The following is a 15,444-nucleotide window of genomic DNA, read 5'->3' as shown; positions in this document are numbered from 1 at the left end:
TCCCAGCTTCTGCCAACCTAGCAGTTCGAAAGCACATAAAAATGCAAGGAGAAAAATAGGGACCACTACGGTGGGAAGGTAACAGCGTTCCGTGCGCCTTTGGCATCTAGTCATGCCGGCCACATGACCACGGAGACGTCCTCGGACAAGCGCTGGCTCTTCGGCTTTGAAACGGAGATGAGCACCGCCCCCTAGAGTCGGAAACAACTAGCACGCATGTGCGGGGGAACCTTTACCTTTTACCTTTAAGACGGAGAGAAATTACACAATTAAAAATAAAAATGAGGAGAAACAAAGCACAGGATTGTTCGTGAATATGTGCATATTTTAGAAATAATTATTTTCTCTGAAAGGGAAAGGGATGGGATGGGGTCGGGTTTTATAAATCTGTTTTAACTTTTTTAATGTGTACTAACTTATTCATGGGCATTGTTGTTTAATCACTTTTAATTTTTGTATCTCGTTTTTTAATATGTCTTGCACTGTTCACCGCCCTGAGTCCTTCGGGAGAAGGGCGGTATACAAATTAAATTAATAAATGATAATAATAAATAAATAAAATACTAATAAACTTCAGCATAGAAGGAAAGTACGGTACTTCTGCTTCCACTCTCTCAGACTGATATCTTGGGCAACTTCAAGGTCGCCTTTCTTTCTTCTTAAAATATGCCTGGAATGGAAAACTCTTTTGATACACAATCTTTAAATATTGGATCTAAAGAAAGGGAAACTATTACAAAAGGACAAAGTATGCTGTATGCCTATATCCTTCATTTAGACGTGGCCTAACTCTAAAATGCTTCTTCAGCCATGTCACTGCGTTGTTTTTTAAGTGTTTGTCAGCTCCGCACGTCTCACTTTGTTTCTCTGCCAGCTGCATAGTAACCTTATCAATGTAACCAGGGTGATTGTCACATGTCCAGCCATGTTATGGTTTCATGCCTAGCACTGCTGTTCAGTGCGCATGTCTACAAAAGTTTTCTCACTTTACTTTTTTTCCCCTTTTTGTATTCTGTCTGATGAGAAGATGTAGTCAGTCAGGTTTTTCTTTGCTTCCTAATACTTTTGTATCTCTGGTAATATAATCTAATACTTTTCTATCTCTGGTAATATAATATTAATCAGAAGAGACCCCTCAGAAACCTGACACTGACTTTTATTTGGATCTGTTATTGGGACTAAGCCTGGTTAGGTAATCATTTGTGCCCATAACTCAGCAGAGGGGTCATCCAGGACTTCTTCACTCATTTTCCCTATTCCCCCAATGGACTCTTCAGAGAAACATGGATCTGGATCAACTTAAAGGTAAAGGTTCCCCCGCACATGCGTGCTAGTTGTTTCCGACTCTAGGGGCCGGTGCTCATCTCCGTTTCAAAGCCAAAGAGCCAGCGCTTGTCTGAGGACGTCTCCGTGGTCATGTGGCCGGCATGACTAGACGCCAAAGGCGCATGGAACGCTGTTACCTTCCCACCGTAGTGGTCCTTATTTTTCTACTTGCATTTTTACGTGCTTTCGAACTGCTAGGTTGGCAGAAGCTGGGACGAGTAACAGGCGCTCACTCTGTTATGCGGCACTCAGGATTCGACCCGCCAAACTGCCGACCTTCTGATCGACAAGCTCAGCGTCCTAATCCACTGCCCCAAATGCCCCTTTTAAAGACATAAATGATTATAGTAATGTTACACTTTTTTTTTACAATTGTAAGGTGGCTGGCCCTTGGCCAGACTTGAGAAATCATAAAAATCCAATCATGAGAACTCAAGCAGAGGCTTCTTAAAGGAACAGTACTTTATTTGTGATCAAAATAAGTCCTGGGCGGGAACACAATCTGAATACTGGCAGCAGTTATGTTCAGAAGTGCCCCACCTTAGAAAGTTAGTAAAAACGCTTTATAAACTTTGTTAGCCAATGAAAATCAGACAATAGAGTTATTACAATATAAGGAAGACATCAATCTTTACTGTACATTCCCTTATCCCCTCTTTCAGTACATCACATCCATGTACATGTTTCTCACGCTTGCATGAATTTTGTCCCTGACACAAACTCTGACTAGAAAAGCGAGATAGCAATAGTTAGGCAAGGCTACACAATTTTTTTTTCTTTTTCTAGTTCCAGTTACAGAAGCCTTCACAATTATATCTTTAAAAAGTGATAAGCCTTTACTGGGACTGAAGCAGCATTTGCCACTGTGAGAGCAGCCCTTAGAAATATGACTCCCGGAGATTTCCTGCACAAATCCATACAGTTTTCTTAGTAACATCATTACCTCCTTCCTAGGGCTGAAATTAAAAGACGCTTGCTCCTCTGGAGGAAAGCCATGGCAAATCTAGACAGCACACTAAAAAGCAGAGACATCACCCTGTCAACAAAAGTGCGTATAGTCAAGGCTATGGTCTTCCCAGTTGCAATGTATGGCAGTGAAAGTTGGACCATAAAAAAGGCTGAGCACCAAAGAATTGAGGCCTTTGAACTGTGGTGCTGGAGAAGACTCCTGCGAGTCCCTTGGACTGCAAGGTGATCAAACCGGTCAGTCCTAGAGGAGATCAACCCTGACTGCTCTTTAGAAGGCCAGATCCTGAAGTGGAAACTCAAATCTTTGACCACCTAATGAGAAGGAAGGACTCACTGGAGAAGAGCCCAATGCTGGGAAAGATTGAGGGCAAGAGAAGAAGGGGACGACAGAGAATGAGGTGGCTGGATGGAGTCACTGAAGCAGTAGACGTGAGCCTAAATGGACTCCAGAAGATGGTAGAAGACAGGAAGGCCTGGAGGAACGTTGTCCATAGGGTCGCGATGGGTCGGACACGACTTCGCAGCTAACAACAACAACAACAGGGCTGAAAGAGAGTGATTGGCCCAAAGTCTCCTAGATGAGGGAGGATTACAACCTACTCTTTCAGTTGATTTAACAAAGGGAAGTGTGCCTCCCCAAAATAATTTCTGCCTCCCAAAATTCTCAGGCAGAGGCTATCTGCATTGCCCATCAATTGAGCAACAACACCAGAGAGGAAACTCTTGCAGACTATTATGGACTGAGTGATTTATACTGACTTTTCTCTCTAAAACTAGATGCAACTTTGAGCTGTTTTTGGAGAAAAAGGGACATATTTATTATTTATTTATTTATTAATTTTATTTGTATACCGCCCTTCTCCCGGAGGACTCAGGGCAATGAACAGGGCAGTACATGTTAAAAGACAGAATACAAAAATTAAAAGAGATTAAACATAGTGCCCACAACTCTTACAATAGGTTAAAACACATTAAAAGTAGTAAAACCCAACCCCATCCCATCAGGCCAGGCCAGCTTGTTCGAAGAGATAAGTCTTTAGATCGCGCCGGAAGGAGCGGAGGTCAGGCGCCATCCGGAGCTCAACCGGAAGATGGTTCCATAAATCCGGCGCGCCCACAGAGAACGCCCTCCCCCTGGGGGCCACCAGTCGACATTCTTTGACTGGTGGAACCCTGAGGAGGCCCTCTCTGTGGGAGCGTACTGGGCGGAGGGAAGTTAATGCCGGCCGCAGGTGCTCCCTAAGGTATTCTGGACCCATGCCATATAGGGCTTTGTAGGTCATTACCAGCACCTTGAATCTCACCCGGAAGACAACTGGAAGCCAATGCAGCTCGCGGAGCAGAAGTGTAACATGGGAGTATCGGGAAACCCCCAACACAACTCTTGCGGCTGCATTCTGTACCAGTTGGAGCCTCCGAGTGGTCTTCTACATATACTGTACATTCTGCCAAAGGAAATATCAGGACATACAGCCTAATGTAACCTACTTACCATATATTCTGCATCAGCATTAGCCTCTGCATAGTTATACTGAAAAGAAAACAAGAAAATCTCCTTACTGTTGCAGTTTCTGATAACTGGTTTTCTTATAGTCATTTGCCCATTTGCAAATCAAAGAAGAATTACACCATCAGCAAAATGAGGAAAAGGAAGAAGACACCAGAATTTTTGTGCACATTTTAGAAATACAGTAGTTATTTTTGAAACACAAAGAAACATACAGAGGAATAACAAGAGTTGGAAGGGACCTCGGAGGCAGAAAACCCTATACCATTTTAGACACATGGTTGGCCAATCTCTTCTTAAAAATGTCCAGTGTTGAAACACCCTCAGTTTCTGGAAGCAAGTTGTTCCATTAATTGTTTCTCCTTAGTTCTAGATTGCTTCTCTCCTTGATTAGTTTCCAACCATTGCTTCTTGTCCTGCCTTTAGTTGCTTTGGACAATAGGTTGACAAGGAGTCAGGCATTATCGCCCTTAGAATTGTCAACCATAGCAAAATGCAGTATCCCCAAATATGGTATCCTCCAGATGTATTGGACTATAACAAAATTCTCAGCATGTTATATTGAGAATTAAAGGTAAAGGTAAAGGTTCCCCCGCACATGTGTGCTAGTCGTTTCCGACTCTAGGGGCCGGTGCTCATCTCCGTTTCAAAGTTGAAGAGCCAGCGTTTGTCCAAGGACGTCTCCGTGGTCATGTGGCCGGCATGACTAGATGCCAAAGGCGCACGGAATGCTGTTACCTTCCCACCGTAGTGGTCCCTATTTTTCTACTTGCATTTTTACGTGCTTTCGAACTGCTAGGTTGGCAGAAGCTGGGACGAGTAACAGGCGCTCACTCTGTTACGTGGCACTTGGGATTTGACCCGCCAAACTGCCGACCTTCTGATCGACAAGCTCAGCGTCCTAACCCACTGAGCCACCACGTCCCTTCTATATTGAGAATTACAGACTGGTAAATCTGGAAGACATCACGTTTGAGAACCTAATGTGCACAGGATATAGAAAAATACATCTGCACTTCTGTTTCAAAAGGAGACACAAGATTTTCAACCATGCTGCCAAAATTTTACTAAAAAGGAAAATGCAGTAGACTTCAGCATAGTCCTCGACTTATGAGACCAACATTTCTGTTGCTAAGCAAGACAATTGTTAAGTGAGTTGTGTCCCATTTTATGATCTTTTTTTGCCATGGTTAAGTGAATCACTGCAGTTGTTAAATGAATTGTTAAGATAATGTGGCTTCCTCCATTGACTTTGATTGTCAGAAGGTTGTAGATCACAATCACAATCACTACCTCAGATCACTGCAATCATCATAAATGCAAGCTAGTTGCCAAGCACCCGAATCATGATCACATGACTGCAGGGATAGTGTGATGACTGTAACTTTGAGGACAGTCAAAGTTTTTTTTTCCAGCACCATGGTTTTTTCTTTTTCTAGTTCCAGTTACAGAAGCCTTCACAATTATATCTTTAAAAAGTGATAAGCCTTTACTGGGACTGAAGCAGCATTTGCCACTGTGAGAGCAGCCCTTAGAAATATGACTCCCGGAGATTTCCTGCACAAATCCATACAGTTTTCTTAGTAACATCATTACCTCCTTCCTAGGGCTGAAATTAAAAGACGCTTGCTCCTCTGGAGGAAAGCCATGGCAAATCTAGACAGCACACTAAAAAGCAGAGACATCACCCTGTCAACAAAAGTGCGTATAGTCAAGGCTATGGTCTTCCCAGTTGCAATGTATGGCAGTGAAAGTTGGACCATAAAAAAGGCTGAGCACCAAAGAATTGAGGCCTTTGAACTGTGGTGCTGGAGAAGACTCCTGCGAGTCCCTTGGACTGCAAGGTGATCAAACCGGTCAGTCCTAGAGGAGATCAACCCTGACTGCTCTTTAGAAGGCCAGATCCTGAAGTGGAAACTCAAATCTTTGACCACCTAATGAGAAGGAAGGACTCACTGGAGAAGAGCCCAATGCTGGGAAAGATTGAGGGCAAGAGAAGAAGGGGACGACAGAGAATGAGGTGGCTGGATGGAGTCACTGAAGCAGTAGACGTGAGCCTAAATGGACTCCAGAAGATGGTAGAAGACAGGAAGGCCTGGAGGAACGTTGTCCATAGGGTCGCGATGGGTCGGACACGACTTCGCAGCTAACAACAACAACAACAGGGCTGAAAGAGAGTGATTGGCCCAAAGTCTCCTAGATGAGGGAGGATTACAACCTACTCTTTCAGTTGATTTAACAAAGGGAAGTGTGCCTCCCCAAAATAATTTCTGCCTCCCAAAATTCTCAGGCAGAGGCTATCTGCATTGCCCATCAATTGAGCAACAACACCAGAGAGGAAACTCTTGCAGACTATTATGGACTGAGTGATTTATACTGACTTTTCTCTCTAAAACTAGATGCAACTTTGAGCTGTTTTTGGAGAAAAAGGGACATATTTATTATTTATTTATTTATTAATTTTATTTGTATACCGCCCTTCTCCCGGAGGACTCAGGGCAATGAACAGGGCAGTACATGTTAAAAGACAGAATACAAAAATTAAAAGAGATTAAACATAGTGCCCACAACTCTTACAATAGGTTAAAACACATTAAAAGTAGTAAAACCCAACCCCATCCCATCAGGCCAGGCCAGCTTGTTCGAAGAGATAAGTCTTTAGATCGCGCCGGAAGGAGCGGAGGTCAGGCGCCATCCGGAGCTCAACCGGAAGATGGTTCCATAAATCCGGCGCGCCCACAGAGAACGCCCTCCCCCTGGGGGCCACCAGTCGACATTCTTTGACTGGTGGAACCCTGAGGAGGCCCTCTCTGTGGGAGCGTACTGGGCGGAGGGAAGTTAATGCCGGCCGCAGGTGCTCCCTAAGGTATTCTGGACCCATGCCATATAGGGCTTTGTAGGTCATTACCAGCACCTTGAATCTCACCCGGAAGACAACTGGAAGCCAATGCAGCTCGCGGAGCAGAAGTGTAACATGGGAGTATCGGGAAACCCCCAACACAACTCTTGCGGCTGCATTCTGTACCAGTTGGAGCCTCCGAGTGGTCTTCTACATATACTGTACATTCTGCCAAAGGAAATATCAGGACATACAGCCTAATGTAACCTACTTACCATATATTCTGCATCAGCATTAGCCTCTGCATAGTTATACTGAAAAGAAAACAAGAAAATCTCCTTACTGTTGCAGTTTCTGATAACTGGTTTTCTTATAGTCATTTGCCCATTTGCAAATCAAAGAAGAATTACACCATCAGCAAAATGAGGAAAAGGAAGAAGACACCAGAATTTTTGTGCACATTTTAGAAATACAGTAGTTATTTTTGAAACACAAAGAAACATACAGAGGAATAACAAGAGTTGGAAGGGACCTCGGAGGCAGAAAACCCTATACCATTTTAGACACATGGTTGGCCAATCTCTTCTTAAAAATGTCCAGTGTTGAAACACCCTCAGTTTCTGGAAGCAAGTTGTTCCATTAATTGTTTCTCCTTAGTTCTAGATTGCTTCTCTCCTTGATTAGTTTCCAACCATTGCTTCTTGTCCTGCCTTTAGTTGCTTTGGACAATAGGTTGACAAGGAGTCAGGCATTATCGCCCTTAGAATTGTCAACCATAGCAAAATGCAGTATCCCCAAATATGGTATCCTCCAGATGTATTGGACTATAACAAAATTCTCAGCATGTTATATTGAGAATTAAAGGTAAAGGTAAAGGTTCCCCCGCACATGTGTGCTAGTCGTTTCCGACTCTAGGGGCCGGTGCTCATCTCCGTTTCAAAGTTGAAGAGCCAGCGTTTGTCCAAGGACGTCTCCGTGGTCATGTGGCCGGCATGACTAGATGCCAAAGGCGCACGGAATGCTGTTACCTTCCCACCGTAGTGGTCCCTATTTTTCTACTTGCATTTTTACGTGCTTTCGAACTGCTAGGTTGGCAGAAGCTGGGACGAGTAACAGGCGCTCACTCTGTTACGTGGCACTTGGGATTTGACCCGCCAAACTGCCGACCTTCTGATCGACAAGCTCAGCGTCCTAACCCACTGAGCCACCACGTCCCTTCTATATTGAGAATTACAGACTGGTAAATCTGGAAGACATCACGTTTGAGAACCTAATGTGCACAGGATATAGAAAAATACATCTGCACTTCTGTTTCAAAAGGAGACACAAGATTTTCAACCATGCTGCCAAAATTTTACTAAAAAGGAAAATGCAGTAGACTTCAGCATAGTCCTCGACTTATGAGACCAACATTTCTGTTGCTAAGCAAGACAATTGTTAAGTGAGTTGTGTCCCATTTTATGATCTTTTTTTGCCATGGTTAAGTGAATCACTGCAGTTGTTAAATGAATTGTTAAGATAATGTGGCTTCCTCCATTGACTTTGATTGTCAGAAGGTTGTAGATCACAATCACAATCACTACCTCAGATCACTGCAATCATCATAAATGCAAGCTAGTTGCCAAGCACCCGAATCATGATCACATGACTGCAGGGATAGTGTGATGACTGTAACTTTGAGGACAGTCAAAGTTTTTTTTTCCAGCACCATGGTAAATTCAAACTATGGTTAAAGAAGTCTGTTCCATGTACAGATATGTCAAACAGATATAAAGACATAGATGGCTAGAATATCTATCTCCTTCTCTAAGAACAGGGGTGTCAAACTCAATTTCATGGAGGGCCGCATCAGCATTGCGGTTGCCCTGAAGGGGCTGGGTGGGTATGGCCAGGATGGGTGTGGCCTACTGGGTGGGCGTGGCTAGAGTGCGTATGGTCTACTGGGTGGGCGTGGCCAGCTCTACATCGTTGGCCTCAAGGGTGCCTATGGGGGCCTGGGCAGGAGTGGGACAGATCTGAGGGTCTGTGGCAGAAGGAGGGTCTCTGGGCCAGGGCCAAGGCAGTGGGGGCCCTTCCCTCACTGTTGCCAGGATGGCTTCGCGGGCCGCATGAAACCACTTCGTGGGCCGGATCTGGCCCTCGGGCCTTGTGTTTGACATGTCTGTCTAAGAACTTGAGATTTCTCTTTTCTATGTAAGATCAGTATATTATTGGCCAGATATCCCTTCGGGAAAGGGCGGTATATAAATCTAATAAATTAAATTAAAACTAAGATAACTCTCTCTTTCACTAAAATCTCCTTCAGTTTCTTTCTTCAAAAAAAAACATGGGCCAAACCAATTAAATTTGGATCAGAAGCACTTGGGAAAATGAATCCAGTAGCTATTGAGAAATTGCTACATCCTTTTCCAGTTAGACTCCACTGCAGAATAAAAACCGTAAAAAGGGATCTGTCTGCCCCCAGTACTGCGGCCCTTCGTCCAAGCATTGTCTCCAAGTTTTTCTTGACGTAGCCAAGTAAATACATAAAGTTTTTTGGTATCCAAAATAAGTCTTGACACAATATGTGAATTAAAAGTCAAACATTAAGCTTCTTTAGATATTTACAAGTAACATAACCACATAAGATATGCAGCTCAGGTGCCAAAGAACCTGTGAATTTTGCTCTATCCCTTATTTTTATTTATCTCAAACTTTTCCCATAACCTTGCACAGTTACTGTCAGAATCCATTTATATCATATTCATAAATGTATGTTTAAAACGTTGTTCTTGGATTTTGCCATCTCCCGAGGAGGAAGAAACGAATGTGTATTGAGCCTGTATTAGGCATTTCAAAGGAAAAGAGAAGCCTTTTGAACTGGGGGAACATAAGGGGGGGTTAGGGTAGGAGCACCTGGCTTGTGTCACGGAAGAGAGCAATAAACATAAAAGGTCCTAAGTTCCTTTTTCCCACGAGAGGGATGATACGAGGTAAATGATGGGGGGCTGACCAAATGGGGTTAAGGGGGGGTTGAACCGGGAACTCTTTATAAGGGTTTAGTTTGTAGAACAATATTAAGTCCTGTCTTGTATTCCTACAACCAAGCATGTCATAGTAAAGATTCCTTTTGGACTAGATTTGGCTCCAAGAGTTTTGTCTTCCTAAGACATGGTTTGGGGTGGGTCCTGGCAGTTACTGATTTCTGTTCAACCAAAATAATTTTAAGCATTTTGCATTGTTCCAACTCAGTAGGTCCAACAAGGGGTTTCATCTGACACTCATGCTAAGTCTAACATTGAGAAAGCCAATCCAGAGAATAGGATGCTAATCTGAATTCAGAACCTCTGGTACAGTTGAATTCCCAATGATTAAAAGACTGAGTACTCAAAGCCTTCTGGCTGATTTTTCAACCCCTTCCTGAAGAAAAGTATTCATTAAAGCAGGGGGACAAACTCAACAAAATGCTTATTGATTGCATTTACAGACATCCTAGTTGCAACCCAGAAAATTTAGCCTTACCCCATGTGCAGAAAGTGTAAACGTCGAAACAAAGATTAAAAGGAGACACATTCCCTTTTCTTGCTGGTCAGCTCTTCTGGTCCTTGCTGTTCTTCTAAGTGACTTTATTCTGCTCCATTGCCACTTTTTAACACATTAATCTGCAGGCATCATTGCCCAAATCCAATGACTCTTTTGTTACTTGATTTACAAGGAAATATTAAACTTCTATTGCATCATGCACAATTATTCTATCATCCATGTTCAAATTGAAGCTAAAAGACAGAGGTTGGGTCTTTTTGTACAGCAATTTTCCTCTAATGTCACCATACAAAATTGGACTAAGTGAGTGATTAAACCAAAGTCACTGATGGAAACTTCATGGCTGAAAGTGCCCCATAACCAGGATTTGCCTGATCCTACTCCAACATTTAACACTTCACTTTATTATTTTTATTAGATTATTTTTATTGTACCTTGAGTGCAGTTCTGGTTCTGAGGATAATGAGATAAAAATAATTAATGAGTCCTGCATGGAACCGCGAGGCCTCTCGTTTGTGGAGTCCCTCAGGGGTCGGTCCTCTCGCCTCTCCTGTTCAACATCTACATGAAACCGCTGGGTGAGATCATTCGTGGTTTTGGAGTTGGGTATCATCAGTATGCTGATGATACCCAACTTTTCATTTCGACCCCAAACCACCCCAGTGATGCCCTCGACGTGATGTCCCGGTGCCTGGAGGCGGTCCGGGTCTGGATGGGGAGGAACAGGCTTCGACTCAACCCTGACAAGACTGAGTGGCTGTGCGTACCGGCATCTCGGGATATTCAGGATATCCCACCCCTCACTATGGGGGGTGAGTTATTACCTCCTGTAGATAGGGCTCGCAACTTGGGAGTCCTCCTAGATTCACAGCTCTCCCTAGAAGACGATATAGTAGCTGTGACTAGGGGGGCCTTCGCCCAGGTTCGCCTGGTGTGCCAGTTGCGGCCCTATCTAGACCGGGATGCCTTACGTACGGTCACTCATGCGCTCGTGACCTCTTGTCTTGATTACTGCAACGCTCTCTACATGGGGCTACCCTTGAAGACCACTCGGAGGCTCCAACTGGTACAGAATGCAGCCGCGAGAGTTGTATTGGGAGTTTCCCGATACTCCCATGTCACACCTTTGCTCCGCGAGCTGCATTGGCTACCAGTTGTCTTCCGAGTGAGGTTCAAGGTGTTAGTAATGACCTATAAAGCCCTTCATGGCATGGGTCCGGAATACCTTGGGGAGCACCTGCAGCCGGCGTCAACTTCCCTCCGCCCAGTACGCTCCCACAGAGAGGGCCTCCTCAGGGTGCCACCGGTCAAAGAATGCCGACTGGTGGCCCCCAGGGGGAGGGCGTTCTCTGTGGGTGCACCGGATTTATGGAACCATCTTCCGGTCGAGCTCCGGATGGCGCCCGATCTCCGCTCCTTCCGGCGCGATCTTAAAACCCATCTCTTTAAACAAGCTGGCCTGGCCTGATGGGACGGGGTGGGATTTTTATAAATGGACTTCAATTTTTAATCTGTATTAATTTATTATGGGCATTGTTTAATCACGTTTTAATAATTTTTAATTTTTGTATCTAGTTTTTATGTATTGCCCTGTTTACCGCCCTGAGTCCTCCGGGAGAAGGGCGGTATATAAATTAAATTAATAAATAAATAAATAAATAATAAGACTTGCCTACCAGCAGAATCCTATTTGGGATTCTTCAGACATACTGTATGATAGCCATATATTATTAAATGGGGTTTAAACTTCTACTAGGAATTGAACCCATGCCCAATTTCATTTTAGACAACAGTACATTAGTTTAAGGAGACATCTAGATTCTGGTGCTCAGCATTGTAATACAAATTGTGAACCATTTCAAATAACATCTAACTTCCTACATCTGGAAAGTCCTAAACAGGATGAAGCCAGTCACATAATGTATCATAGGGAACGGTTGCTGGAATTGGGTACGTGTAGTTTAATGAAGAGAAGGATGAGGGGGGACATGATGGCAGTGTTGCAATATTTGAGGGGCTGCCCCAAAGAAGAGGGAGTCAAGCTATTCTCCAAAGCACCTGAAAGCAGGACAAGAAGCAATGGATGGAAACTAGTCAAGGAGAGAAGCAACCTAGAACTAAGGAGAAACTTCCTGACAGAACAATTAACCAGTGGAACAATCTGCCTCCAGAGGTGGTGAATGCTCCAACACTGGAGGTTTTCAAGAAGGGACTGGACAGCCATTTGCCTGAAATGGTATAAGGTTTCCTGCCTGAGCAGGGGGTTGGACTAGATGACCTCCAAGGTCCCTTCCAACTTTTTTATTATTATTATTATTATTATTATTATTATTATTATTATTATTATTATTATTATTGTTGTTGTTGTTGTTGTTGTTGTTGTTGTTGTTGTTGTTATTATTATTATTATTATTATTATTATTATTATTATTATTATTATTATTATTATTATCAACAGAGGCATAGAATCAAGAAAAAGTGAAGTATTAGTACTGGTTTAAAAAACCCTACTGAAGCCACACTGGTACGGCCAATATTTTGGTCACCATACTACAGAAAAGATATTGAGACCTTGGAAAAGTTCAGAGAAGAGCAACTAAGATGATCCAAGGCCTGGAGACTAAAACATATGAAGAACGACTGCAGGACTTGGGTTTGGCTAGTGCAGGGGTAGGCAAGCTTGGCTCTTTTATGATTTGTGGACTCTCATAGCTGACTCAGGAATTCTGGGAGTTGAAGTCCACGAGTCATAAAAGAGCCGAGGTTGCCTACCCCTGGGCTAGTGTAAAGAAAAGAAGAAACAGGGGAGAGATGATAGGAGTATTCCAGTATTTGAGGGGCTGACACAAAGAGAGAGCACCTATTACCACCAGTGGTGGACCTGCAGCGAAGCGAGGAAGTATTGGCATCGGCTTCATATATGGTTGAATGAGATTTTAGGACATTCTGTTAAATTGACTCCTGAGACGTTTTTGTTAGGCTTAAAACCAGACAATCTAAATAGATCTGCATGGTATTTGATATTCGCATTTGTTAGCGGCGGCACGGATATTATGGGCTCAATATTGGAAGAATTCTGTTAGTCCTCCCGAGGATCTGTTAATCAAGAAATTTATTGATTGTGAGGAATCGGACCGTTTGACCATGCTGTTGAAAGATAAGGGGGATACAGATTATTATTTATCTTGGAGACCGTGGTATGAATGGTTGACAAAAAGGGATGGTTACGGGAAGGATTGATTATACAATGTAACAGCAACTTGTCTAAATCATTAGAATGTTTATTATTACGTTTTGTATTTTTTTTAAAAAAGAATTTTAATAAGCACTGTGATGTATTGTTATGATGTAGTTGTGGATGATTTCAATAAAATACAAAATATATTCAAAAAAAATTATTCTCCAAAGCCCCAGAGGTTAGGACAAGAAACAATGGTTGAAAACTGACCAAAGAGAGAAGCAACCTGGAATTAAGGGGAAAGTTCCTAACAGTGAGGACAATTAACCTTGCTTTCAGAAGTCGTGGGTTCTCCATTACTGGAGGTTTTTAAGAAGAGATTGCACAGTCACTTGTCTGAGATGGTATAGGTTCTCCTGCTTGAGCAGGGAGCTGGACTAGAAGACCTCCAAGGTCCCTTCCAGATTCTATTCTATTCTATTCTATTCTATTCTATTCTATTCTATTCTATTCTATTCTATTCTATTCTATTCTATTCTATTCTATTCTATTCTATTCTATTCTATTCTATTCTATTCTATTCTATTCTATTCCTCTTAGTAGTTAAGATAATTGAAAATACCACACAGGATATGCACTGCCTACAAATAGAGAAATCCCCCTCCAAGAGTTAGGATGAAAGTCATACAAAACACATACAAGGAGAGCATGACTGCATATAATATATGCATTTTTCTGCTCTGAGAGTTTAAGGAAAGATGGACTGTATGTACAAGTTTGCTAAACAGTGAGAAGTATTTCAGCTACTTCATCCAAGCTCTTGTGACTTCAGGGACATTTCCACAGTGATGACTCCATGTGTAGCTCAAGGCCGAACTGTTAGGTTCTTGACTTTCTTTGAGCCTGCTTTTCTTCTTGCAAGGTTTCATTCCCAAGATAGCCAAGGAAATTTCTGCAAGACAAAAAGCAAGGACGTTCACCCAGACCCCAGCATATAGTTTTCTTAGGAACTGCATGGAAATGGGTTTCTCATTGCCTTTTTCCAAAATGTGCACATCTATTATTTTTAGCCCAGTGAGATAATCCAAAAACACTACCAGAAGTATTCTATCTGTTAAATCGCGGAAGAAAGAGACGCATAGGCGATGGCTGCAACAGAATCTTTATTGGATGGCAGGTTGTAGTAGCAAGACTGGGGAACTGGGGTTACCTGGGTCTTCTTATACCTGTCCAGGCAGGCACTGACCAATAGGTTCAAACCTTGGTTTCCCACCTGGCGGTCAGCCAATAGGCTTCCGTGGTTTTCCCGCCAGTGCTGCTTCTTACCGGCGCTGTCCAGCAACAGCGCCTCCTGTAGTTCTTGTACTGTAATTAGACCCATACATTACACTATCTTTACTGTAAAATTACGTCAATAGAATCTTGCAAGGCTGAAAAAAAAAATTCCCCTCTTTTCCTTTTATTCTTTGAAAAATTAGGGAGGGTCCCTTCTGAATTGTTCCCAACACCTTTCTTCCTTTTTCAATGCTATTTTAATACGGCAGCATCCAGCAATTGAAATCACCACCTACCTTGCTTGTTCTCACCTGAGGAAATAAAAAGCAGCGTAACAAGAAGTTGTCGTCAGTTTCCTTCCATGTAGCACTGGCATACAAAAAAAATACAAATTGTGAATGCTAATGCTCAATTGCTTCCTTGCTACTTGAAGATTTTTTTTTTTTAAATTGTGCCATTTATCAGGGAAATAAGTCAAGAAGGGTGATCACATTCATTAACAGTAAAAGGGAGAGGACTTTCTCAGAGAAGTTGGTATAAATGGTGAAGAACGACTGCAGGACTTGGGTTTGGTTAGTCCAGGGGTCGGCAACCTAAAAAAGGAAATGTATAAGATGTATGTGTCAGAAGGACATGCAGTCTGTGCCCTAACCCCAGCAGGTGGAGGAAAGATAAGAGGGATGCTTGTTCAGACAGAAGAAGAAGATGGAAGAAAGCAATGGCAGAACAGAAAGAAAGGCCTCATTCTACCTCCACCATCACTAAAAGGTAAAGGTAAAGGTTCCCCCGCACATGCGTGCTAGTCGTTTCCAACTCTAGGGGCCGGTG

At 42.9% G+C, this 15,444-nt stretch overlaps 1 protein-coding gene across 8 annotated transcripts in view; it reads right to left on the bottom strand.

Annotated features, from left to right (window-relative positions):
- The window catches only part of LOC308676817 (galectin-9-like), a 74,866-nt gene extending 64,579 nt beyond the window's left edge, over positions 1–10,287 (bottom strand). For 7 of the 8 annotated variants that reach the window (XR_014028368.1, XR_014028369.1, XR_014028370.1 and 4 more), the window contains exons 1-2: positions 10,143–10,287; positions 3,788–3,826 (exon numbers count right to left, since the gene is read on the bottom strand). Coding sequence is in view for 5 of the 8 variants with exons in the window: in XM_081342847.1 (XP_081198973.1) it covers positions 3,788–3,826; positions 10,143–10,193 (90 nt within the window). In the remaining 3 variants the exon portion in view is untranslated. Of the gene's footprint in view, positions 1–3,787; positions 3,827–6,916; positions 6,956–10,142 lie in introns of all 8 variants that reach the window. The other variant, XM_081342848.1, reaches the window with a different exon arrangement.
- Between the last annotated feature and the right edge of the window lie 5,157 nt (positions 10,288–15,444).

The sequence above is a fragment of the Vipera berus genome, assembly GCF_964194415.1.
Source record: "Vipera berus genome assembly, chromosome: 1".
Taxonomy (NCBI): Eukaryota; Metazoa; Chordata; class Lepidosauria; order Squamata; family Viperidae; genus Vipera; species Vipera berus.
This window is presented reverse-complemented; position numbering and strand designations above follow the sequence as displayed.